The 24,704-nt window shown below is 41.3% G+C and overlaps 1 protein-coding gene across 2 annotated transcripts; it reads right to left on the reverse strand.

The window, feature by feature from the left end:
• Window positions 1–1,459: 1,459 nt before the first annotated feature.
• On the reverse strand, window positions 1,460–24,114 carry LOC138976883 (E3 ubiquitin-protein ligase RNF34-like). 2 transcript variants are annotated; one of them, XM_070349770.1, is made up of 7 exons: window positions 24,022–24,114; window positions 12,055–13,211; window positions 9,075–9,383; window positions 7,311–7,479; window positions 6,684–6,847; window positions 6,136–6,334; window positions 1,460–5,783 (listed from the first exon to the last, which is right to left on the reverse strand). In XM_070349770.1, exons 2-7 carry the CDS (start codon window positions 12,358–12,360, stop codon window positions 5,536–5,538), a joined length of 1,395 nt encoding a protein of 464 aa, XP_070205871.1. In that variant the 5' UTR covers window positions 12,361–13,211; window positions 24,022–24,114; the 3' UTR covers window positions 1,460–5,535. The 2 variants fall into 2 exon arrangements, with proteins under 2 accessions (XP_070205871.1, XP_070205870.1); XM_070349769.1 differs by having other exon boundaries at window positions 7,299–7,479.
• Window positions 24,115–24,704: the final 590 nt, after the last annotated feature.

Below are 24,704 nucleotides of genomic sequence, written 5' to 3' on the forward strand. Positions count from 1 at the left end.
GTGACGTGGGACAAGATGTGACGTGGGACAAGATGTGACGTGGGACAAGATGTGACGTGGGACAAGATGTGACGTGGGACAAGATGTGACATGGGACAAGCTGTGACATGGGACAAGATGTGACATGGGACAAGATGTGACATGGGACAAGATGTGACATGGGACAAGATGTGACATGGGACAAGATGTGACGTGGGACAAGATGTGACGTGGGACAAGATGTGACATGGGACAAGATGTGACGTGGGACAAGATGTGACGTGGGACAAGATTTGACGTGGGACAAGATGTGACGTGGGACAAGATGTGACATGGGACAAGATGTGACATGGGACAAGATGTGACATGGGACAAGATGTGACATGGGACAAGATGTGACATGGGACAAGATGTGACATGGGACAAGATGTGACATGGGACAAGATGTGACGTGGGACAAGATGTGACGTGGGACAAGATGTGACGTGGGACAAGATGTGACGTGGGACAAGATGTGACGTGGGACAAGATGTGACGTGGGACAAGATGTGACATGGGACAAGATGTGACGTGGGACAAGATGTGACGTGGGACAAGATGTGACGTGGGACAAGATGTGACGTGGGACAAGATGTGACATGGGACAAGATGTGACATGGGACAAGATGTGACATGGGACAAGATGTGACATGGGACAAGATGTGACATGGGACAAGATGTGACATGGGACAAGATGTGACGTGGGACAAGATGTGACGTGGGACAAGATGTGACGTGGGACAAGATGTGACGTGGGACAAGATGTGACATGGGACAAGATGTGACGTGGGACAAGATGTGACGTGGGACAAGATGTGACGTGGGACAAGATGTGACGTGGGACAAGATGTGACGTGGGACAAGATGTGACGTGGGACAAGATGTGACGTGGGACAAGATGTGACATGGGACAAGATGTGACATGGGACAAGATGTGACATGGGACAAGATGTGACATGGGACAAGATGTGACATGGGACAAGATGTGACATGGGACAAGATGTGACATGGGACAAGATGTGACATGGGACAAGATGTGACATGGGACAAGATGTGACATGGGACAAGATGTGACATGGGACAAGATGTGACATGGGACAAGATGTGACATGGGACAAGATGTGACATGGGACAAGATGTGACATGGGACAAGATGTGACATGGGACAAGATGTGACATGGGACAAGATGTGACATGGGACAAGATGTGACATGGGACAAGATGTGACATGGGACAAGATGTGACATGGGACAAGATGTGACATGGGACAAGATGTGACATGGGACAAGATGTGACATGGGACAAGATGTGACATGGGACAAGATGTGACATGGGACAAGATGTGACATGGGACAAGATGTGACATGGGACAAGATGTGACATGGGACAAGATGTGACATGGGACAAGATGTGACATGGGACAAGATGTGACATGGGACAAGATGTGACATGGGACAAGATGTGACATGGGACAAGATGTGACATGGGACAAGATGTGACATGGGACAAGATGTGACATGGGACAAGATGTGACGTGGGACAAGACTTGACATGGGACAAGATGTGACATGGGACAAGACTTGACATGGGACAAGATGTGACATGGGACAAGATGTGACATGGGACAAGATGTGACATGGGACAAGATGTGACATGGGACAAGATGTGACGTGGGACAAGATTTGACATGGGACAAGATTTGACATGGGACAAGATGTGACATGGGACAAGACTTGACATGGGACAAGATGTGACATGGGACAAGATGTGACATGGGACAAGATGTGACATGGGACAAGATGTGACATGGGACAAGATGTGACGTGGGACAAGATTTGACATGGGACAAGATTTGACATGGGACAAGATTTGACATGGGACAAGATGTGACGTGGGACAAGATTTGACATGGGACAAGATGTGACATGGGACAAGATGTGACGTGGGACAAGATGTGACATGGGACAAGAGCTGACATGGGACAAGACTTGACATGGGACAAGACTTGACATGGGACAAGATTTGACATGGGACAAGACTTGACATGGGACAAGAGCTGACATGGGACAAGATGTGACATGGGACAAGATGTGACATGGGACAAGATGTGACATGGGACAAGATGTGACATGGGACAAGAGCTTACCTCTTGGACACATACCACAACACAACAGCCCGGCTGCGTCATTCTGTACAGAGTGGGATTTTCCTTTTGCTGAATTAACTTTACGGTTGACACTAAGGTCAGTTACAAACTTACTTTTCAAAAGATGAGTCATATCCCTTTAAAAGATGAGTCATATCTCTTTAAAAGATGAGTCATATCCCTTTAAAAGATGAGTCATATCCCTTTAAAAGATGAGTCATATCCCTTTAAAAGATGAGTCGTATCCCTTTAAAAGCTGCCAGGCTGTTGAATTGTTGTATGTGTTTAAGTTGAAGAACGCTCCTATCCCCTGTACAAGTCTCAACAGATCTGCAGTGTCTGACATATGACAGTTGAGGTCACATGAATGACAGTTGAGGTCACATGAATGACAGTTGAGGTCACATGAATGACAGTTGAGGTCACATGAAAGCAAGCTGTATCTGTCAAATCAATGGAAGTTGAAAGTCCAGAATGAGGAAAAGGTTACAGTAAAATAAGGCAAACGACCACAACCAACATGACTGCCACGGTTTTGTATCTTTCTGTCAACATTCTGCACGCCAGACAGAAATCACTGGATCAGAACTACAATAAACTACGTACATTACACCTGAATTTCCAGGAAATAACATGAGACTGGCACTATTGGTGCTTTCGTGACGAAATATACATATCAACTTCTGTGTCCCTGCTACTTTTTCACATATAAAGATTAATTTCAAACTTTCACATGATTTTTACTTTTGATGTACATCAACAATATTTACCTGTGTAGAAGGTTTAATCAGGCATGGGAATTGGAAAAAGTAAAAAAGGCTGAAAATGTGTAAGTAATATCAAAGTCGACAGCATGCTCCCCCAGAAAAAATTCTCCAAAGAAGCCAAATTGAGCAAGTTGGTGTGATGTGAGCTCCCAGTTTGCCGTTCACCTTTTACAACCGTTTTGCCTTCCTTATTTCCTTTTTCGGCGGAACAAAAAAAATAATCGGCGGAAATGTGCCTTTCGGCGGACAATTCCCATGCCTGTTTAATACAGGTTAAGACCATAATTTGATTCACCTCTAAGCTATTGTGTCTAAACATTTTCTGATCTAATTCAACAGCCTTTCTACACTGATCTAATTCCACAGCCTTTCTACACTGATCTAATTCCACAGCCTTTCTACACTGATCTAATTCAACAGCCTTTCTACACTGATCTAATTCAACAGCCTTTCTACACTGATCCAATTCAACAGCGTTTCTACACTGATCATACAGTATGATTTACGAGACTCACTTGAACAGAAAGCTAAAAATGCTATTGCTACCACTAGTGACACATCTTTCAAGTCAACTACCATTCACTACCTATTGATATAACATAATATCAGTCAGTGGTATAATTTTGGTACTGTTAGTGTTAGCTTTTGCAAACTCTGATCAAGCACAACATGTTCTCCAACATGTCTGCCTGTTCAATCCTGCTCATAAGGATGTTTCTAATCCACGGAGTTGCACAACTGACCCACTAGCTGTCCGAATCTCATAATCAATACAACTTTTTATTTTTATTTTTCCCTTTGAAAAGAGACAACATCTAATCAAACTTTACATAAGGTATGTATCTTCAAAACCTTGTTTTTGATTTACATTTCAGTTTTGTGCACATTATCACTTAGCTGTAAATTTAAAAGCAAACCAAATTTCCTCAATGGATCCAACAAAACTTTGTCTAAAATAAATTGGTAAAAATACGCCCACCAGACAGAGCCTAAAGAAAAAAACAGACAGCAAATGTCTCCACTTTCAGGCCTCTGTTATTAATACAACTGAACTTGTGAACCAATCACAGTCTAAAACCTTCACCCCTTCAAGATTAATCATGATTAACATCAGTGTCAATCTTCATACGACTTACATTGTGAAACACATGTAAACACTCTGACATTCTATTTCTTCATGGCGAAGACATTCATGACATCTTGATTATTAAATTCGTAATACATCATGCATCCCTCTCCCTGTCCAATACCTCACCACCTCCTAACAAAGACATCCAGGATATCATGGTTGATACATGCTTCATACAACATGTTTCTCTATTCCGGTGCAATTGTCTCATCATCTTGTAGACGCAAGATTAAGGACATTACACGTAACAGATTGTTGAACCACAAAAACGCACAGGCACACTAGCCTGATATACAACGTGTATCTTTCTTCCAGCCCCTGGCCTCACCATCTGGTCACAGCAAGATTCACGACATTATACAGTCCAACAAGCCTGATATACAACGTGTATCTCTCTTCCAGCCCCTCGCCTCACCATCTGGTCACAGCAAGATTCACGACATTATACAGTCCAACAAGCCTGATATACAACGTGTATCTCTCTTCCAGCCCCTGGCCTCACCATCTGGTCACAGCAAGATTCACGACATTATACAGTCCAACTAGCCTGATATACAACGTGTATCTCTCTTCCAGCCCCTGGCCTCACCATCTGGTCACAGCAAGATTCACGACATTATACAGTCCAACAAGCCTGATATACAACGTGTATCTCTCTTCCAGCCCCTCGCCTCACCATCTGGTCACAGCAAGATTCACGACATTATACAGTCCAACTAGCCTGATATACAACGTGTATCTCTCTTCCAGCCCCTGGCCTCACCATCTGGTCACAGCAAGATTCACGACATTATACAGTCCAACAAGCCTGATATACAACGTGTATCTCTCTTCCAGCCCCTGGCCTCACCATCTGGTCACAGCAAGATTCACGACATTATACAGTCCAACTAGCCTGATATACAACGTGTATCTCTCTTCCAGCCCCTCGCCTCACCATCTGGTCACAGCAAAGATTCACGACATTATACAGTCGAACCTCTCGATAACGACCATTGCTCACAGCGACAACCCCAAAGGATGCCCGACGAGTCATTCCCTACATTATTCACCTTTCCATAGCGACCACCTGTCTTATAACAACCTTTTTTGGGCAGTCCCTTGGGTGATCGTCGGAAACAAGTTTGATTGTAGTTAATAAATTGTTGTTTCAGTGCAACCTGCACATCTCAAGGTGCCATTGACAGTTTGCTGTGAGCTATCTAATTCTGCCTACAGCAGGGCTAACATCATGATGTAAAGTGTGAAAAGGTGTGATATACTGATGGCAGTTGGGACAGTTTGCTGTTAGCAATTGACACAACCGTTGAACGCTGAAGAAGATGTAAGCTATCTAACTCTAACCCAAGCGAGGCTAACATCATGACCTAAAGTTTGATATACTGACGTCAGACGGAGCAGTTTGCTGTGAGCTGTTGAAACAACCGTCGAACGCTGAAGATGAAGAAGATGTGAGCTATGACGCAGGGCTAACATCATGATCTAAAGACATGCACCACCCGTGTGATATACTGCCGGCATATGGGACAGTCGGCCAGGCGCTTCCCGCACTTGGTGCACGTGATCATGTGACCGCACTCCAGCAGTATGCAGTCAATGGCGGCGTCCATGCAGATCTTACAAACGTCGTGCTCAGGGTCACGACCTTGACCTTTCTGTCCTTCCTCGGTGGAGGCAGGATCTGTGGTTTGTGTCGGAGTGCTGTCGTATAAGATATCTGCCGCTGCAAAATGGAGTGCACAGTTGTAAGACTTTGCGGTAAAGCATGGCATTCACCAACAAGTGGCATTCACCCATCATGAAATGCAAATTGCACTATAAGCATTATGCTTGTTGTTGTTTACTCAATATGCGTTTTTTGTAAATAATGCACAAACGTTGAATTAAACAGTTTAAACCAAATGCAAATTGAGAGAGAAAAAGACATTCAGTCATTTTACCACTTTCTGGTAAATCTCAGTTGCAAGCGCGCACACACACATACCAGATACACACACACACACCCACTCACACAGGAACCCACCAACCCATTAACCCCCCCCCCTCTCACACACACACAAACACACACATCTGACCTCTCTGTCTGTTGGCCTGTGTTTCCACCCACAGTCGCTTGACTCGTTCCACCAGCTCGTGTTTCTCACAGCAGCCGTGGTAATCCACAAAGTTGTTGACCAGGATCTCCTTGAGCTGCCGCACCGTCATGTTCTCTGCTGAGTCGGCTGTCTCAAGGTCGTCAATGTTGGCCCGTACGATGCCTGGTCTGGTCTCCGGCTGTTGAACAACAGAGGAAAAAGTTATGTTTTGCAATGCAAAGCCCAAATCAAATTAACTTTATTATCTCACATTAAGAAATCGCAAACAAACTGCTGTGCACAGCGATGCAAAACAGTAGAAAAGAATGGTGTTCAAGGCTATGCAAGCAGTATTGTCAGCGCTTTCCCTCGTCATGTATGGCTGTCACACAACAGAGGAAAAGCTTGTGCTGTGCAAAGTGATGCCAAATACAGTGGAAAGCCCCTTTTAAAACTCACAGGTCTCGGCAGTGAACACAAAGTATACCCAAGTACATGTATCAAGATTAAGGTGCAAGAGTGACATGGTTCAAGTCAAGAAACGCTACCTGTTCCTGGTCGAGTTCTTCCTGTAGTATTCGCATCGCCTCCCTCATCTCTCTCGTTTGGCGTTCTCGTAAATGGTTGGACAGGAACACCTCAGAGTTGTCTCTCTCTTCAATGTCTGGAATGTTTGTGGTTGCCTCCCCTTCTTCCCCTTCATCGTCACCCTCTGAAAGTCACAGGCAGAATCATTCAATTATTTCATCATTAAGGCCACATCAATCATTTTTTTTACAGTTACAAATTTACCCTACAATTCATAAGCTTAACATCTGATATTCTGACTCCAAACTTTAAGGGAGAAAGTGAAAATGAGAACAAACAGCAACACGCTGAAATGAAATGTCATTCCCTGAGTGTTCTCACTTGTTTTAAAATATGCATATTACCTAGCAAACTTCGTCTTCCGAGAAGCATTTTAGCCTGGCATGAGACAACTTGAAATACCAGCGGTGAAGTGAAACTAAAACGCTTTATATGCATAATTTTATGCATACATGGAATGGGGAGAGGGGAAATAAATGTGTGAGCATGTCAGTGCATGCATATATCATGTGTGAGAGTTACACCCATCCATTCCCACACATACAACAAATTCAAAGCAAGCAAACAGTCCCAACCTTCAGGCTGACCTTGACTTTGACTAGCCTGAGGAACAGAGGTGCGTGATTGGCTGGCTGGGGAGTCATGTGACAGGGTGACCTGGGGGTCAAGGTCTCTGACAGGAGACGGGTCCTGACTGCGCGACACGTGGTTGGGTAAGGTGGGGGTTGCGTAGAAACTGCTGTTACGCATTCGATCCTGCAATCACAATCACAATAAAAATCAAATTAAACGTTCCTTAAACATACCTTGCTTGTTTTTACATTTAGTCAAGTTTTGACTAAATGTTTTAACATAGAGGGGGAAATCGAGACAAGCGTCGTGGTGTATGTGTGTGTGTGTGTGTGTGTGTAGAGCGATTCAGAGTAAACTACTGGATCGATCTTTATGAAATTTTTCATGAGAGTTCCTGGGTATGATATCCCTAGACGGTTTTTTTCATTTTTTTGATAAATGTCTTTGATGACGTCATACGGTCATATCCGGCATTTTGTAAAAGTTGAGGCGGCACTGTCATACCCTCATTTTTCAATCAAATTGATTGAAATTTTGGCCAAGCAATCTTCGACGAAGGTCGGACTTTGGTATTGCATTTCAGCTTGGAGGCTTAAAAAATAATTAATGACTTTGGTCATTAAAAATCTGAAAATTGTAATTAAAATTATATTTTTATAAAACGATCCAAAATTACGTTTATAGTATTTGTCATCATTTTCTGATTCCAAAAACATATAAATATGTTATATTCGGATTAAAAACAAGCTCTGAAAATTAAAAATATAAAAATTATGATTGAAATTAAATTTGCGAAATCATTTTAAAAGCAATTTCATCTTATTCCTTGTCCGTTCCTGATTCCAAAAACATATAGATATGATATGTTTGGATTACAAACACGTTCAGAGAGTTAAAAAGAATAGAGATATAGAAAAGCGTGCTATCCTCCTCAGCGCAACCGCTACCGCGCTTTTCTGCATTGTTAATTTCACTGCCTTTGCCACGAGCGGTAGACAGACGAGTGTACGGTCTTGCGGAAAAAATGCAATGCGTTCAGTTTCATTCTGTGAGTTCGACTGAGCTTGACTAAATGTTGTATTTTCGCCTTACGCGACTTGTTTATTCTGCAGTCATAACAATCATTGTTACCATAGTCAAAAGTGGAGAAAACAAAACTAATTTACAATAGATGCCCACAGCCTGTGTTCAAGCACTCATGATCAAATACTTCTGCTGTGTTTTCATTAAAAATAAATTGTTTTTCTCACCAACTAGCTGTTGCTCCTATGTATACACAAGACGGAAGGCAATTGAACATAAGATGTATAAAGAATGATAGGAACTATCAAGGTTAACGCTGCTGATAATATCCTACAAACAGTTCTCTCTCTCTCTCTCTCATATCTTTATAGCCAGGGTTGTTAGCTTTATGACAACTGCAAACTCAATGTCAATACTTTACTGCTTTTTGCTGTTTAAACTTTATTTGCATTGTCAATACTTTACTATTTGTTACTGTTTAAACGTTCTGTTAGAAATATGTCATGTGTAACGGTGTGTGTGTTCATTAGGGACAGGTTGCAAGATTAGGCAGAGCCTAAAAACTTATTCCTTTAGTAATAAAAGTTTTGAATCTGAATCAATATGTCACTTTCAGACAATGCCATGCAAGGAAGCAAGCAATCAGCTAACAAATATACCCCCCCCCCCCCTAAAACAAAAAAAGAAAAAAGAAGAAAAAAAGAAAAAAGAAAAGAAACCCACCAACAACAGAAAGAAAAACAAAATGGACTGACCGCTAGCTCTCCCACCAGCCTGTCGTGCTCTCTCTGCTCCCGTAACACAGAATTCGACTCCAGACAGAAGTGGAGCAACACAAGGTCGATGAGGTCGTGCTTCTCTTTGCACGTTTCCGTGGGGATGTTGCGGGCGTCCAGGAAGCAGCGCATGTCCTTGACCCTCCAGGCCTGTAGCTGCTGGCGTGTGAAGCGGCCAGACGTCAGGATGACACACTTGCCACACTGCCGGCCGGTCTGCCGCTGGTTGCTGGGGGGTTTGGGCAGACACGACGAGCAGAACGACCGGTGGCAGTCCTTGCACAGTTTCTGTTAGATTCAGTAACACAACATGGTCGTTAAACATTCAGTAACACAACGTAGTCATTAAACATTCAGTAACACAACATGGTCATTAAACATTCAGTAACACAACATGGTCATAAGTTCAGGCAATCAGTAACACAACATGGTCATTCATTCAGGCAATCCATTCAAATAATAACAAAAGCTTCAAGGAAATCAAAAATGCCAGGGGTGCAGGGGTCCACCTAGATTCCCTTGTGGGATCCATATGGCCTTGTAAATTATATGAATTTAACCCCCACTGGTGACAGATAAATCATGCATATAAAGAAAAACGCAATTTTTTCCGTCTCACCTAGGTTAAAGGTGGTTGTCTACATTTTTTGCTTTTTTTCAATAATCTTATGGTTAGATTTCGATACAAAATTATGTCAAATGATGAACGAACCATATGGGGAAAAAAATTATAGAAAAAAAATATATGTAAAAAAAGATTTTATTTTTGGGTATCTGTATCTGTAAGTTACGCTGCACTTGTGGGACAAGTCATCCAGATGTCTGGCATTGATGCAGCGGAGTGGGGGGTGCGCAGCTGATTCTTTATCGTCGTCTGGCTACTGCCAGCGCCGACTTGAAGCTCACGCTTCCAATATTTTGTTTTCTGTTTGCTGAGAACATGTGCTTTGCCTAAAAATACTGACCAATCAAATTCATGTCACTATGCTTATAGCCACGCCAAAACAAGTGCAGCAACAGTTGGACACTGGAGCGCTGTCCACGCTTTTTTATAAACGCACGAAATGCACGGGATTTGAGAGGAGTTTTGCGCTTGGCATTTTCCAAATAAGGATATCCTACTATGAGTATGTACTACGCTGGAATACTACAATGAATTTTCAAACAGCTACACTGGCTTCGTCTTTCCTGATCGAAAGGGGGTGTATTGTTGATATTTGTAGATAATAGACTCTGCATTTTAATGGTCAAATGGCGATTTCGGTATAAAAATGTAGACAAGGACCTTTAAAGTTAAACTTTAAAACATGTTAGTTACAGGCACTGTTTTTTTTATTCTTTTATTTATTTTTTTCTGTTTTTGCGGATATCCGCAAAATTGTGGAGATTTGGATTGCCTGGTAATTTCATGATCAATAAGTTATTCCTTCGATCATTTAGTAAGTCAATTAGGCCAACAACAACACCAACAAAAATGGTGTTTCCGATGACAATTAGGCCAAAAACAATTAGGTTTGGTAGTTACTTTTTGTCTTAATTTAAGGATTCCGCAAGAGGAACATTCTAGCTCTTCTCCGCAGGGGAAGTGTATGAGTGATCTATCACACTCCAAAAAAGCATAAGTTCTAAGATTGTGCGTGCGTGCATGCGTGTGTGTGTGTGTGTGTGTGTGTGTGTGTGTGTGTGTGTGTGTGTGTGTGTGTGTGTCTGTGTGTGTGTGTGTGTCTGTGTGTCTATGCCAGACTTAAACAAGTCGCGTAAGGCGAAATAACAACATTTAGTCAAGCTGTCGAACTGACAAAATGAAACTGAACGCACTGCTTTTTTCACCAAGACCGCATATTCGTAGTTTCATCAGTCCACCGCTCGTGGCAAAGGCAGTGAAATCGACAAGCCAGAATAGTGTGGTAGTGGTCGCGCTGAGCAGGATAACACGCTTTTCTGTATGTCTATTCTTTTTAGCTTACTGAGTTTGTTTTTAATCCAAACATATCATATCTATATGTTTTTGGAATCAGAGACCGACAAGGAATAAGATGAAATTGTTTTTAAATCGATTTCGGAAAATTAATTTTAATCATAATTTTCATATTTTTAATTTTCAGAGCTTTTCTCATTTTCATTTTCATTTTCATTACTTTATTGTCCCATCGCTGGGAAATTCGGGTCGCTTCCTCCCAGTGGAAAGCTAGCAGCAACGGAGTCGCGCTACCCAGGTGTCTGAGTGTTTAGGTGTATTCAGCCACCTGCACTTATGGCAGAATGACCAAGGTCTTTTACGTGCCATTGTGATGACACGGGGGTGGGACATGGCTTCCGTCTCTGGGTCTGCACATAAAGTTGACCCGTGTCCGTCCCGGCCCGAATTCGAACCTGCGACCTTCCGATCACAAGTCCAGTGCTCTACCAACTGAGCTACCGGGCTTGTGTGTAATCCAAATATAACATATTTATATGTTTTTGGAATCAGAAAATGATGACGAATACGATAAACTTAATTTTGGATCGATTTATAAAAATATCATTTTAATTACAATTTTCAGATTTTTAATAATGACCAGAGTCATTAATTAGTTTTTAAGCCACCAAGCTGAAATGCAATACCAAAGTCCGGCCTTCATCGAAGATTGTTTTGCCAAAATTTCAATCAATTTGATTGAACAATGAGGGTGTGACAGTGCCGCCTCAACTTTTACAAAAAGCCGGATATGACGTCATCAAAGGTATTTATCGAAAAAATGGAAAAAACGTCCGGGGATATCATTCCCAGGAACTCTCATGTCAAATTTCATAAAGATCGGTCTAGTAGTTTAGTCTGAATCGCTCTACACACACACACACAGACACACACACATACACCACGACCCTCGTCTCGATTCCCCCTCTATGTTAAAACATTTAGTCAAAACTTGACTAAATGTAAAAAGACAGGGTAGAGAGGGTAAGAGAAGGAACTGACCTTTCTCTTGAAGAAAGTGAAAGTGTTGTCACACGTCTCGCAGGACATGACTTTGTTTGGCATGGCCCTTCCCACACCGGGAGAGGACTGCACCAACGCCGTCGACGTGTGCGGCTGAGGGGATGATGAAGACACTTGTTGCCAAGGCGCAGGGGTCAGAGGTTGGCTGGTCGGGTTGCCGGGAGCGACAGAGGGGGTAGGGGCGGGCGTGGGGAAGATTTGGTTGGCGCGAGAGGTGGAGGTGCTATGACCACTGACAGCGCGAGAGGTGGAGGTGCTATGACCACTGACAGCTCCAGCGCCCATAAGGCGACCAGGGGGGTGGTGTGTGTCTCACACCCGCAAACTCTCACACACACGCTGACATTTTGCTGTATCTCTCAACACCTGACCACATTCTGTCCTGCTCTCCGTACACTTCTCAGCGATCGTTCAACAAGGACACTTGAGGTTTTGATTTTTCAAAGTTATGCTTCAAACTCTCTGCGCAACAGGCACAGTTGATGCATCGATCAACATTTATGATCTTCGAATCCTCTGAAGTGATCAAATTCCATGGTCTAATTCCCAACCTGTTGCTAAAGTTTCTTTTTCTTAATGTCTTTTTGTCACAAAGTAAAACTGTGCTGAAGAGCAATCACTCGTTGATCGACTGAGCAATTACTGTTTAAAATGACAGAGTTCACACGAATCCTTACATTTCAATAAATTGCTGCCATAAAGTAAAGGCAAACCAGTCTTCAATGACACTGTGTCACTTGAGCCAGTCACAGAGCACAGTATTCAATGACACTGTGTCACTTGAGCCAGTCACAGAGCACAGTATTCATTGCAAGTCATGCAACTCCCCAGTCTGTTTGAATTCCAACTGCCAAACTGGGCCAGACGAGCTGCCGGTGCCAACAGACGTGATAAAAATGAACCCAATGACACCAGCACCAGGATCGGGGCTGGTTGTCAGCTGCTGTTTAATAATGCACGCATCCTTCGCTGTGATACGTCCATGATGGGGTACGCATGGCTGGGAGTGCCAGGGTGAAATCACTGAAGCATGGTGTTATTTAGGTACATGTACAGCGGTGGCTGTGTCAACTAGGAGGCGTGAAGAGCCATTAGTACCCAGGCTAGCTTGCTGATGCTGTCATCTTTGATTCCATCTGCAAACAAACAAAGGTAGATTTACTAGAACAGTTGTAATTGTAACAGCATATATCACAATCCACATTAACAGACTTGTGGTTTCTTTGTCCGTTTGGTGTGTGGTTGTGTGTGTCTGTGTGTGTGTATTAGCTGTGCTGTGCTGTGCTGTGTGTGTGTGTGTGTGTGTGTGTGTATGTGCGTGTGTGCAATTGTGTGTGCGAGTTTGTGTGTGTGTGTGTGCTCTCTCTTTTACATGATCTAACAGGCATATGGCTTAAATCTTCTACCCAAGAAGCAAAACAGCATAACTGAAGCTTGAAAGACACAAAACAGAACAAGAACAACAAAACAAAATCACAAGAATTAGACTCCGACACCAGTATTCAATAACCAAACCAATATATATACTCTTGCCAAAAAAAACGAAGAAAAAACAAACTTAACTTCCTGCATCTCCCACTTAATCTTCACTCTCCCTGTGTTCACCTCCCCTACTCAGTCACAATCAATTTTCTTGGATAAGATCTTTAACACAGTCAAGTATGAAAGAGAAAGTGAAAGTGAAAATAGTACAAGCCACATTTGATTTTTACACTTAGTAATCAACAAGCAAAACTATCATTGAAGACAAAGAAGCAAAATCACAAACAATGGAAAAGAAATCTTAATCCTGGTGCCGATATATTTCTCCCTGTCTTACTTCTTTCTATCTCTACCTGTCTTACTTCTTTCTATCTCTACCTGTCTTACTTCTTTCTATCTCTACCTGTCTTACTTCTTTCTATCTCTCCCTGTCTTACTTCTTTCTATCTCTACCCGTCTTACTTCTTTCTATCTCTCCCTGTCTTACTTCTTTCTATCTCTCCCTGTCTTACTTCTTTCTATCTCTCCCTGTCTTACTTCTTTCTATCTCTACCTGTCTTACTTCTTTCTATCTCTCCCTGTCTTACTTCTTTCTATCTCTACCTGTCTTACTTCTTTCTATCTCTCCCTGTCTTACTTCTTTCTATCTCTCCCTGTCTTACTTCTTTCTATCTCTACCTGTCTTACTTCTTTCTATCTCTACCTGTCTTACTTCTTTCTATCTCTCCCTGTCTTACTTCTTTCTATCTCTCCCTGTCTTACTTCTTTCTATCTCTACCTGTCTTACTTCTTTCTATCTCTCCCTGTCTTACTTCTTTCTATCTCTCCCTGTCTTACTTCTTTCTATCTCTACCTGTCTTACTTCTTTCTATCTCTACCTGTCTTACTTCTTTCTATCTCTACCTGTCTTACTTCTTTCTATCTCTCCCTGTCTTACTTCTTTCTATCTCTCCCTGTCTTACTTCTTTCTATCTCTCCCTGTCTTACTTCTTTCTATCTCTACCTGTCTTACTTCTTTCTATCTCTACCTGTCTTACTTCTTTCTATCTCTACCTGTCTTACTTCTTTCTATCTCTACCTGTCTTACTTCTTTCTATCTCTACCTGTCTTACTTCTTTCTATCTCTACCTGTCTTACTTCTTTCTATCTCTACCTGTCTTACTTCTTTCTATCTCTACCTGTCTTACTTCTTTCTATCTCTCCCTGTCTTACTTCTTTCTATCTCTACCTGTCTTACTTCTTTCTATCTCTACCTGTCTTACTTCTTTCTATCTCTACCTGTCTTACTTCTTTCTATCTCTACCTGTCTTACTTCTTTCTATCTCTCCCTGTCTTACTTCTTTCTATCTCTACCTGTCTTACTTCTTTCTATCTCTCCCTGTCTTACTTCTTTCTATCTCTCCCTGTCTTACTTCTTTCTATCTCTACCTGTCTTACTTCTTTCTATCTCTACCTGTCTTACTTCTTTCTATCTCTACCTGTCTTACTTCTTTCTATCTCTCCCTGTCTTACTTCTTTCTATCTCTCCCTGTCTTACTTCTTTCTATCTCTACCTGTCTTACTTCTTTCTATCTCTACCTGTCTTACTTCTTTCTATCTCTACCTGTCTTACTTCTTTCTATCTCTACCTGTCTTACTTCTTTCTATCTCTACCTGTCTTACTTCTTTCTATCTCTACCTGTCTTACTTCTTTCTATCTCTCCCTGTCTTACTTCTTTCTATCTCTCCCTGTCTTACTTCTTTCTATCTCTCCCTGTCTTACTTCTTTCTATCTCTACCTGTCTTACTTCTTTCTATCTCTACCTGTCTTACTTCTTTCTATCTCTACCTGTCTTACTTCTTTCTATCTCTCCCTGTCTTACTTCTTTCTATCTCTCCCTGTCTTACTTCTTTCTATCTCTACCTGTCTTACTTCTTTCTATCTCTACCTGTCTTACTTCTTTCTATCTCTACCTGTCTTACTTCTTTCTATCTCTCCCTGTCTTACTTCTTTCTATCTCTCCCTGTCTTACTTCTTTCTATCTCTCCCTGTCTTACTTCTTTCTATCTCTACCTGTCTTACTTCTTTCTATCTCTACCTGTCTTACTTCTTTCTATCTCTACCTGTCTTACTTCTTTCTATCTCTACCTGTCTTACTTCTTTCTATCTCTACCTGTCTTACTTCTTTCTATCTCTCCCTGTCTTACTTCTTTCTATCTCTACCTGTCTTACTTCTTTCTATCTCTCCCTGTCTTACTTCTTTCTATCTCTACCTGTCTTACTTCTTTCTATCTCTACCTGTCTTACTTCTTTCTATCTCTACCTGTCTTACTTCTTTCTATCTCTCCCTGTCTTACTTCTTTCTATCTCTACCTGTCTTACTTCTTTCTATCTCTACCTGTCTTACTTCTTTCTATCTCTACCTGTCTTACTTCTTTCTATCTCTACCTGTCTTACTTCTTTCTATCTCTACCTGTCTTACTTCTTTCTATCTCTACCTGTCTTACTTCTTTCTATCTCTACCTGTCTTACTTCTTTCTATCTCTCCCTGTCTTACTTCTTTCTATCTCTACCTGTCTTACTTCTTTCTATCTCTACCTGTCTTACTTCTTTCTATCTCTACCTGTCTTACTTCTTTCTATCTCTCCCTGTCTTACTTCTTTCTATCTCTCCCTGTCTTACTTCTTTCTATCTCTCCCTGTCTTACTTCTTTCTATCTCTACCTGTCTTACTTCTTTCTATCTCTACCTGTCTTACTTCTTTCTATCTCTACCTGTCTTACTTCTTTCTATCTCTCCCTGTCTTACTTCTTTCTATCTCTCCCTGTCTTACTTCTTTCTATCTCTCCCTGTCTTACTTCTTTCTATCTCTACCTGTCTTACTTCTTTCTATCTCTACCTGTCTTACTTCTTTCTATCTCTACCTGTCTTACTTCTTTCTATCTCTACCTGTCTTACTTCTTTCTATCTCTACCTGTCTTACTTCTTTCTATCTCTACCTGTCTTACTTCTTTCTATCTCTACCTGTCTTACTTCTTTCTATCTCTCCCTGTCTTACTTCTTTCTATCTCTCCCTGTCTTACTTCTTTCTATCTCTCCCTGTCTTACTTCTTTCTATCTCTACCTGTCTTACTTCTTTCTATCTCTACCTGTCTTACTTCTTTCTATCTCTACCTGTCTTACTTCTTTCTATCTCTCCCTGTCTTACTTCTTTCTATCTCTCCCTGTCTTACTTCTTTCTATCTCTCCCTGTCTTACTTCTTTCTATCTCTCCCTGTCTTACTTCTTTCTATCTCTACCTGTCTTACTTCTTTCTATCTCTCCCTGTCTTACTTCTTTCTATCTCTACCTGTCTTACTTCTTTCTATCTCTACCTGTCTTACTTCTTTCTATCTCTACCTGTCTTACTTCTTTCTATCTCTACCTGTCTTACTTCTTTCTATCTCTACCTGTCTTACTTCTTTCTATCTCTACCTGTCTTACTTCTTTCTATCTCTACCTGTCTTACTTCTTTCTATCTCTACCTGTCTTACTTCTTTCTATCTCTACCTGTCTTACTTCTTTCTATCTCTCCCTGTCTTACTTCTTTCTATCTCTACCTGTCTTACTTCTTTCTATCTCTACCTGTCTTACTTCTTTCTATCTCTACCTGTCTTACTTCTTTCTATCTCTACCTGTCTTACTTCTTTCTATCTCTACCTGTCTTACTTCTTTCTATCTCTACCTGTCTTACTTCTTTCTATCTCTACCTGTCTTACTTCTTTCTATCTCTACCTGTCTTACTTCTTTCTATCTCTACCTGTCTTACTTCTTTCTATCTCTCCCTGTCTTACTTCTTTCTATCTCTACCTGTCTTACTTCTTTCTATCTCTACCTGTCTTACTTCTTTCTATCTCTACCTGTCTTACTTCTTTCTATCTCTACCTGTCTTACTTCTTTCTATCTCTACCTGTCTTACTTCTTTCTATCTCTACCTGTCTTACTTCTTTCTATCTCTACCTGTCTTACTTCTTTCTATCTCTCCCTGTCTTACTTCTTTCTATCTCTCCCTGTCTTACTTCTTTCTATCTCTACCTGTCTTACTTCTTTCTATCTCTACCTGTCTTACTTCTTTCTATCTCTCCCTGTCTTACTTCTTTCTATCTCTACCTGTCTTACTTCTTTCTATCTCTACCTGTCTTACTTCTTTCTATCTCTACCTGTCTTACTTCTTTCTATCTCTCCCTGTCTTACTTCTTTCTATCTCTACCTGTGTTTTCTTTACCTGCAGCACAGTGGACTTACCAATGATTTGGGAAAACCTATCTGACACAGTGCAAGTAAGAAAGTTAAAACACGGGCCGCTGAATCTCACTGATCAATAACTTAGCCTGTACTGTTATACAACAAAGAAACAAAATCAAAAATAAATGAGAACGAACAGTTGTACAAGAGTGTAAAACTTCCAAGTACTTCCCCGTCTCTTCCTGTATCTGTGCCTGTGTTCATGTACTTTATACACTCCTCATGGTCATCACTCCAAATGGTGATCACTCCTAATGGTGATCACTCCTAATGGGGGTCACTCCTAATGGGGATCACTCCTAATGGTGATCACTCCTAATGGGGGTCACTCCAAATGGTGATCACTCCTAATGGTGATCACTCCTAATGGTGATCACTCCTAATGGTGATCACTCCTAATGGTGATCACTCCTAATGGGGGTCACTCCAAATGGTGATCACTCCTAATGGTGATCACTCCTAATGGTGATCACTCCTAATGGTGATCACTCCTAATGGTGATCACTCCTAATGGTGATCACTCCTAATGGTGATCACTCCTAATGGTGATCACTCCTAATGGGGGTCACTCCAAATGGTGATCACTCCTAATGGTGATCACTCCTAATGGGGGTCACTCCAAATGGTGATCAATCCTAACGGTGATCAATCCTCATGGTCATCAATCCTTGGGGAAAACAACTGTGCCACAGTCAAGTATGAATTAAAGTGAAAACAGACCATTCCGTAATAACGCTGAGACATCAATAAGCAAGATTAAGACCCCGTCACAAACAAGAGAAACAACACAGAAACGAGGAAACACAGCAGGTGTTAATTGTGGTGCCGAACGTTCCCACCTGTCAGTGAATGTTGTCCTCTGTGTTTACCTTATAACTTGCACAGTCATAATCAATGCATGGTCAGGGAAAACCTCTGTCACAGTCATAATCAATGGTTAGGGAAAACCTCTGTCACAGTCATAATCAATGGTCAGGGAAAACCTCTGTCACAGTCATAATCAATGGTCAGGGAAAACCTCTGTCACAGTCATAATCAATGGTCAGGGAAAACCTCTGTCACAGTCATAATCAATGGTCAGGGAAAACCTCTGTCACAGTGTAAGAAGTCAAGTAAGCCGTGGCTTAAAACCTTCAAAGCCACTGGCGCAAGCCCAAAGACATTTTATTGAGCAGAGAAAACAACAAAGGCACATAATACAATTCAGTATAATACAGCACACTATACAACACAAGACAAAATACACAAGAAGAACAGACAGAACAATAATATGTTACAACTTTATTGTCTGTTGCCTGTGTCAAAAACAAAAATAACATACCTTTTGACTCACTTAACAACATGCAATTTAAAAAGAATGTATATATACACACAGGGAGATCATTATATTATAGTACCCGTAAGATCAGAGTACCCAAAAGATCACAGTGCCTAGCTATAACAATTGAACATACCTGTAGCAGTATATCAACACTGCAAAGTTTAAGGTCACAACCATTACCTGATCAAACAAAACAGTTTAAGTCACTCTCCTCCAACAACTTAACAAACCATGATATAATTGTCCTTGCCAGCTCATGACCAATGACTGAGAGAGCAATGCTTTAAACACACAACTGTTGACACAACAGCACAGGCGCTGATGTAATCTAATCTTGGTCTAACCTGGGGCTTGCCAGCAGCTCTGTGTTAGCCTGTAAATAACCCTTGTGTTAAACACACAGACCACACAGACTAACCGCTTGCCCCGTTTCCCGTTTGATTAGTAATCTATTGCTGGGTACACTACGGTCCAATTAGTCTGGCAGCTGACAACTTGAAATGAAGAAATTGTGTGTAATAATTGTTGTGTGTGTGTGTGTAGTTGTGTGTGTGTGTGTGTGTGGTGTGTGCGCATATATATATGTGCGTATATCCATGCATGCGTGTGTGCGCGAGAATGTGTTTGAGTTTGTTGTTGCTTTGTTCCTTGTCATTTTTCTGGTGATTACATTCGTTTCGTTGTTGTTACAGATGCTTCTTTAACAGAAATTCTTGAGTATTTACTTGTTACCTTCAACACTCGTCAATACAATCATACATGTCATCACCTGACCCCTCCTGTTGTTGTAAATTTATATATTTTTAAGTATGGCTGAAGATGACAACTGATGGACCTTTATCCAGACTCAATCACAAGATAAGAAAGACAACTATGGGGTCCGAGTGACTCTGACACACAAGCACAAAGAAAAAGAAGAAGCTGAGTTCATGCTATTTCCCAATTCCTTATTATCATTTTCAAGCATTGATGTTGCTGTGAGAATCACTTCTGGATCTGTCTTTTGCTAATAACCACTTGAGAAGAGAACCTAAGGTTCAGTCTGCAGTGCTGTGCTGTGAGAATCACTTCTGGATCTGTCTTTTGCTAATAACCACTTGAGAAGAGAACCTAAGGTTCAGTCTGCAGTGCTGTGCTGTGAGAATCACTTCTGGATCTGTCTTTTGCTAATAACCACTTGAGAAGAGAACCTAAGGTTCAGTCTGCAGTGCTGTGCTGTGAGAATCACTTCTGGATCTGTCTTTTGCTAATAACCACTTGAGAAGAGAACCTAAGGTTCAGTCTGCAGTGCTGTGCTGTGAGAATCACTTCTGGATCTGTCTTTTGCTAATAACCACTTGAGAAGAGAACCTAAGGTTCCGTCTTCAGTGCTGTGCTGTGAGAATCACTTCTGGATCTGTCTTTTGCTAATAACCAGTTGAGAAGAGAACCTAAGGTTCAGTCTGCAGTGCTGTGCTGTGAGAATCACTTCTGGATCTGTCTTTTGCTAATAACCACTTGAGACTTGAGAAGAGAACCTAAGGTTCCGTCTTCAGTGCTGTGCTGAGAGAGGCCAACAACAACAAATTCTGTCTGACTCCAAGCTTGTCCATCTACAAGATTTGTACAACTTTCTTCCAATTTTCTGTTTGAAAAAACAATAACTGGACAGCAGGTAATTCTGTTCTCCAAAGTTGTTCCTCAAATCAAAGCTTCTGGCTTTCATGGTGCAACAAAAAACTACAATTGTAATGATAAAAATAAACTCAAACTATTCTGACAGTGAGGTTTCAGAATAAAAATGTACACACAAAAAAACAATCCCATAGAGAGATGTAGTCACCAGAAACACGGACAATAAAAAACGAAGAACCGGTTTCAACGTTATGTCTTAATCAGTTATGTGTTCATCAGTTATGTGTTCATCAGTTATGTGTTCATCAGTTATGTGTTCATCAGTTATGTGTTCATCAGTTATGTGTTCATCAGTTATGTGTTCATCAGTTATGTGTTCCATTGTTATCTTGTTGTTCTCACCTGCAGTCTATTGTTGTTCCCTTCTCACCTGCAGTCTATTGTTGTTCCCTTCTCACCTGCAGTCTATTGTTGTTCCCTTTCTGATCATCCAGAGACTAAAACTATCATCTGTACCTACTCACTTCATGCAAACACCAAGAAACGAACACAAAATCACATTAATTGCTCCACACAGCACATTTACACCACTGTACAGGCAAACATCTTTCCAGTCACTGAATCTCTCACACATAAAAGAAGGCAGGGGTAACACTAATAGTAGTGTACCAAAGTAGAGGAGATCCAGAACTTTCTAGAGGGACCAAGAAACCCATTAGTATGAAGAAAAGCCTAGAAGACTTGACCCAGCCAACACACTGGCGTGTCACGGTTTGACGAATGACCCCAAAGTAAGGATGCGTGACCCCAAGGGCCCATAACTTGAACATATGACGGAGTGTGACAGCGACACTGTGACTGGCAGGTCACGTGAGTCGTAACGTCATGTGACTCCCCAAGACAAATGATTTGCTGTGAGAACCATGGCTTACTTTTCTGGACGAGTAAGAGTTAGGTGTGAAAGCTAGGTGTGAAAGTTTTGCTAAAGTTGTTACTTGGGATTGCAGTTTCAGCAACACCATTTGGTCTAAAACATTTACATGGTTTACTATAAAAAAAAAAATTAAAAAAATTAAAAAAAGCAATACAAAGTTGTCTTTTGATCAACAGTCCTACCTGCATATATACATATATATAAATCATCCGACTCAACATCTCAGATCTGGCCTGCTTTTTACATGGAATAACGTAATCCCTCGATTTGGACAACTACCATAAATCAACACTCTGACAGGGGCTCACATCCACTTCGGACATACACGGATATATATATATATATATTTTCCAAATGTCCTATACATTTTTTATGCAAGAGGACATATGTCCTATTGTTTTTGTCACAAAGTGGTCATTGTCCGATTATGCTTTCATTTGATCCGGACATTGTCAGTACTTTCCTATTTACAGTAGTTTGATTTGCTATTTTATCGATGTTTTGCAAAGCGTTGTGTCTCTCCAAGCAGACGAAACTTGGGGAGACTAGAAGAGCTTCCAAGGGTCACAACTCTGAATGCCACAAGCCGGTTGACAGTTGCCTCCAATCGCGTTTTTTCCCTCGCAAAAGCAACATGCTGCCGAAACAAAAATTGGTGCCAGGAAAAGGAAACTAGTCAAGTTTAATCAAATTTACGTTTTGTTGCGAAGAGAAAATCCTATCGATTTATTTTTGTTCAGGACAAATTTCCTATCACTTTTGCATTGTCCAGGACATTTTTCCTATGCCACCTCTCATGGATGTGAGCCCCTGCTCTGACTGTACATTCTGAGCAGAGTAGTAATGTTTTTTAAATGAACTAATTAACTCAAAAAGCCACTTGGTTAATTCATAAAACAATTCTGCTTTCGCAGGAAGGGATACTCCTGACCAAAAGTATAACTTTCTCCAATTGCCTCGAAGAGACTTAATTTGGGCTTTGGAAAGATACACCGGGAATATTAACCTTACAATTGGTGTCTGAACATTCCATCATTGATTCAAGTTGTGAGCACTGTGCTAGGGTAGTCATTGCAGACAGTAAATTCTCCTTGCAGGGTTTAGCCTGGGAGAAAAGGGCAATGGGACATTTGTCCCCCTCAACCAAATTCCGATGGGACATATAATCGAAGGCAAAAAGCGCAAAAGAGGCCTGTACGCATTTTGACCAAAGATGCAAAATGGTGCCACATGGTGCCATCTGAGAATTAACCGCTATATCGTGTTATCTGTGTGTGTGTGTGTGTGAGTGTGTGTGTGTGCATGCGTGTGTGTGTGTAGTCCGATGTAAAGTGTACATTTGGTTGTGCAATGGTACGTAATCTCAATGTGCCCTTTGACGCACTGAAGGGAATTGTGATGGGACATTTTCAGATTTAATGCTGCAATGGCGCAGGGCGCACTAGTATTAGTAAATGAAACCTTGCCTTGTGTAGTATGTACTCTGCCTTTGAGTTAGTTTTGACTTACTCTGTTTTTGGTCTTAACACTAAGTGACTAACAGCATTGGTACGTTCTAGTATTTACTGTCACACACACATACAGTGATACACCACACAAAAACACTTTGACGCAGTACACACACGCACACACACAATTTCATAACCCTTAGGAGCTTGTGTGGAAAACTAGTACAAACACACACACACTATTCAGAGAGAGAGAGAGAGAGAGAGAGAGAGAGAGAGAGAGAGAGAGAGAGAGAGAGAGACAGACAGACAGACAGACAGAGATACAGACAGACAGACATCCACTAATGGCACTATAGTTGAAGCAGATCGAGGCAGAGATGGAAGAGTCAAAATTCAATTTCAATAGTGAAGTAATAACCCCATCGACCCATCACACCTGCTGGTACTTAATTACGCTGTTGCTCACGGAAGCTTATGACATTGTCGAAGGCTCTAGAGCTCTTTTAATCAGTAATGACTTGCGATTAATGAGAATTGAATCGGAAAGAACAGCCTGTTGATGCCCAGGACTTTTCGTTGCTGATAAGTGACAACAAAAGCTGCTGCAAGTACAACATACATTGCACAAGCCATTCACATGAGAGCGGTAACCTTTGACACCACAATCAGGATCCAGACAGGTCGCTTTGCCTGTGGGTAACAGCCACAACAAACACAGTCAGCTCTTGAAAACAATGTATTATTCACAGCCGGAGATTTGAGACTGAACTGAAGGTATCATAACAAACATGCGAGCAGTCCACAGCAAATCACGACAAGATAAAGACTCAAAAAGTACACAGCTAAAACAAAAATTACGTAAAAAATAAACAGAAATATACCTGAAGACCTAATACATAAAGAAGAAACAACACATCAACAGGATGATTGATCTGCCCACACAAACCCTGCCACCATCTTGGTGGCTCACTTCCTGCTGTCAGGAAAACGAGTTGCTTCCCTTGCATTATGAATGGGCTCTCCCTATGAAAAACTGGATGAGCAGTGGTCTCCCGCAGTACTTTACTCTGTGCTGTGCGCCGCGTGTGTGTGAGTGTGTGTGTGTGTGTGTATTAGCGTGTGTGTCAGTGTGTGTGTGTGTGTGTGTGTATTAGCGTGTGTGTCAGTGTGTGTGTGTGTGGTGTGTATTAGCGTGTGTGTGTGTGTAGTGTACAGAGGAACGCCCTTTTAGACCTTACTGTTTCAGACATTCTCTGGTTAAAGACCTTACTGTTTCAGACTTTCTCTGGTTAAAGACCTTACTGTTTCAGACTTTCTCTGGTTAAAGACCTTACTGTTTCAGACTTTCTCTGGTTAAAGACCTAACTGTTTCAGACTTTCTCTGGTTTAAGACCTTACTGTTTCAGACTTCCTCTGGTTTAAGACCTTACTGTTTCAGACTTTCTCTGGTTAAAGACCTAACTGTTTCAGACTTTCTCTGGTTTAAGAACTTACTGTTTCAGACTTCCTCTGGTTTAAGACCTTACTGTTTCAGACTTTCTCTGGTTAAAGACCTTACTGTTTC

This window comes from Littorina saxatilis, linkage group LG9, assembly GCF_037325665.1.
Source record: "Littorina saxatilis isolate snail1 linkage group LG9, US_GU_Lsax_2.0, whole genome shotgun sequence".
In the NCBI taxonomy this organism is placed as follows: domain Eukaryota; kingdom Metazoa; phylum Mollusca; class Gastropoda; order Littorinimorpha; family Littorinidae; genus Littorina; species Littorina saxatilis.

Excerpts from the sequence above, each read along its gene's own strand:
- LOC138976883 (XM_070349769.1), bottom strand. The coding sequence starts at position 12,360 with ATGGGCGCTGGAGCTGTCAGTGGTCATAGCACCTCCACCTCTCGCGCT. Across the intron at positions 7,480-9,074 it reads GGCTGGTGGGAGAGCTAGCG|GATCGAATGCGTAACAGCAG; the intron begins GTCAGTCCATTT and ends TTGTGATTGCAG. Across the intron at positions 6,335-6,683 it reads AAGAACTCGACCAGGAACAG|CCGGAGACCAGACCAGGCAT; the intron begins GTAGCGTTTCTT and ends GTTGTTCAACAG.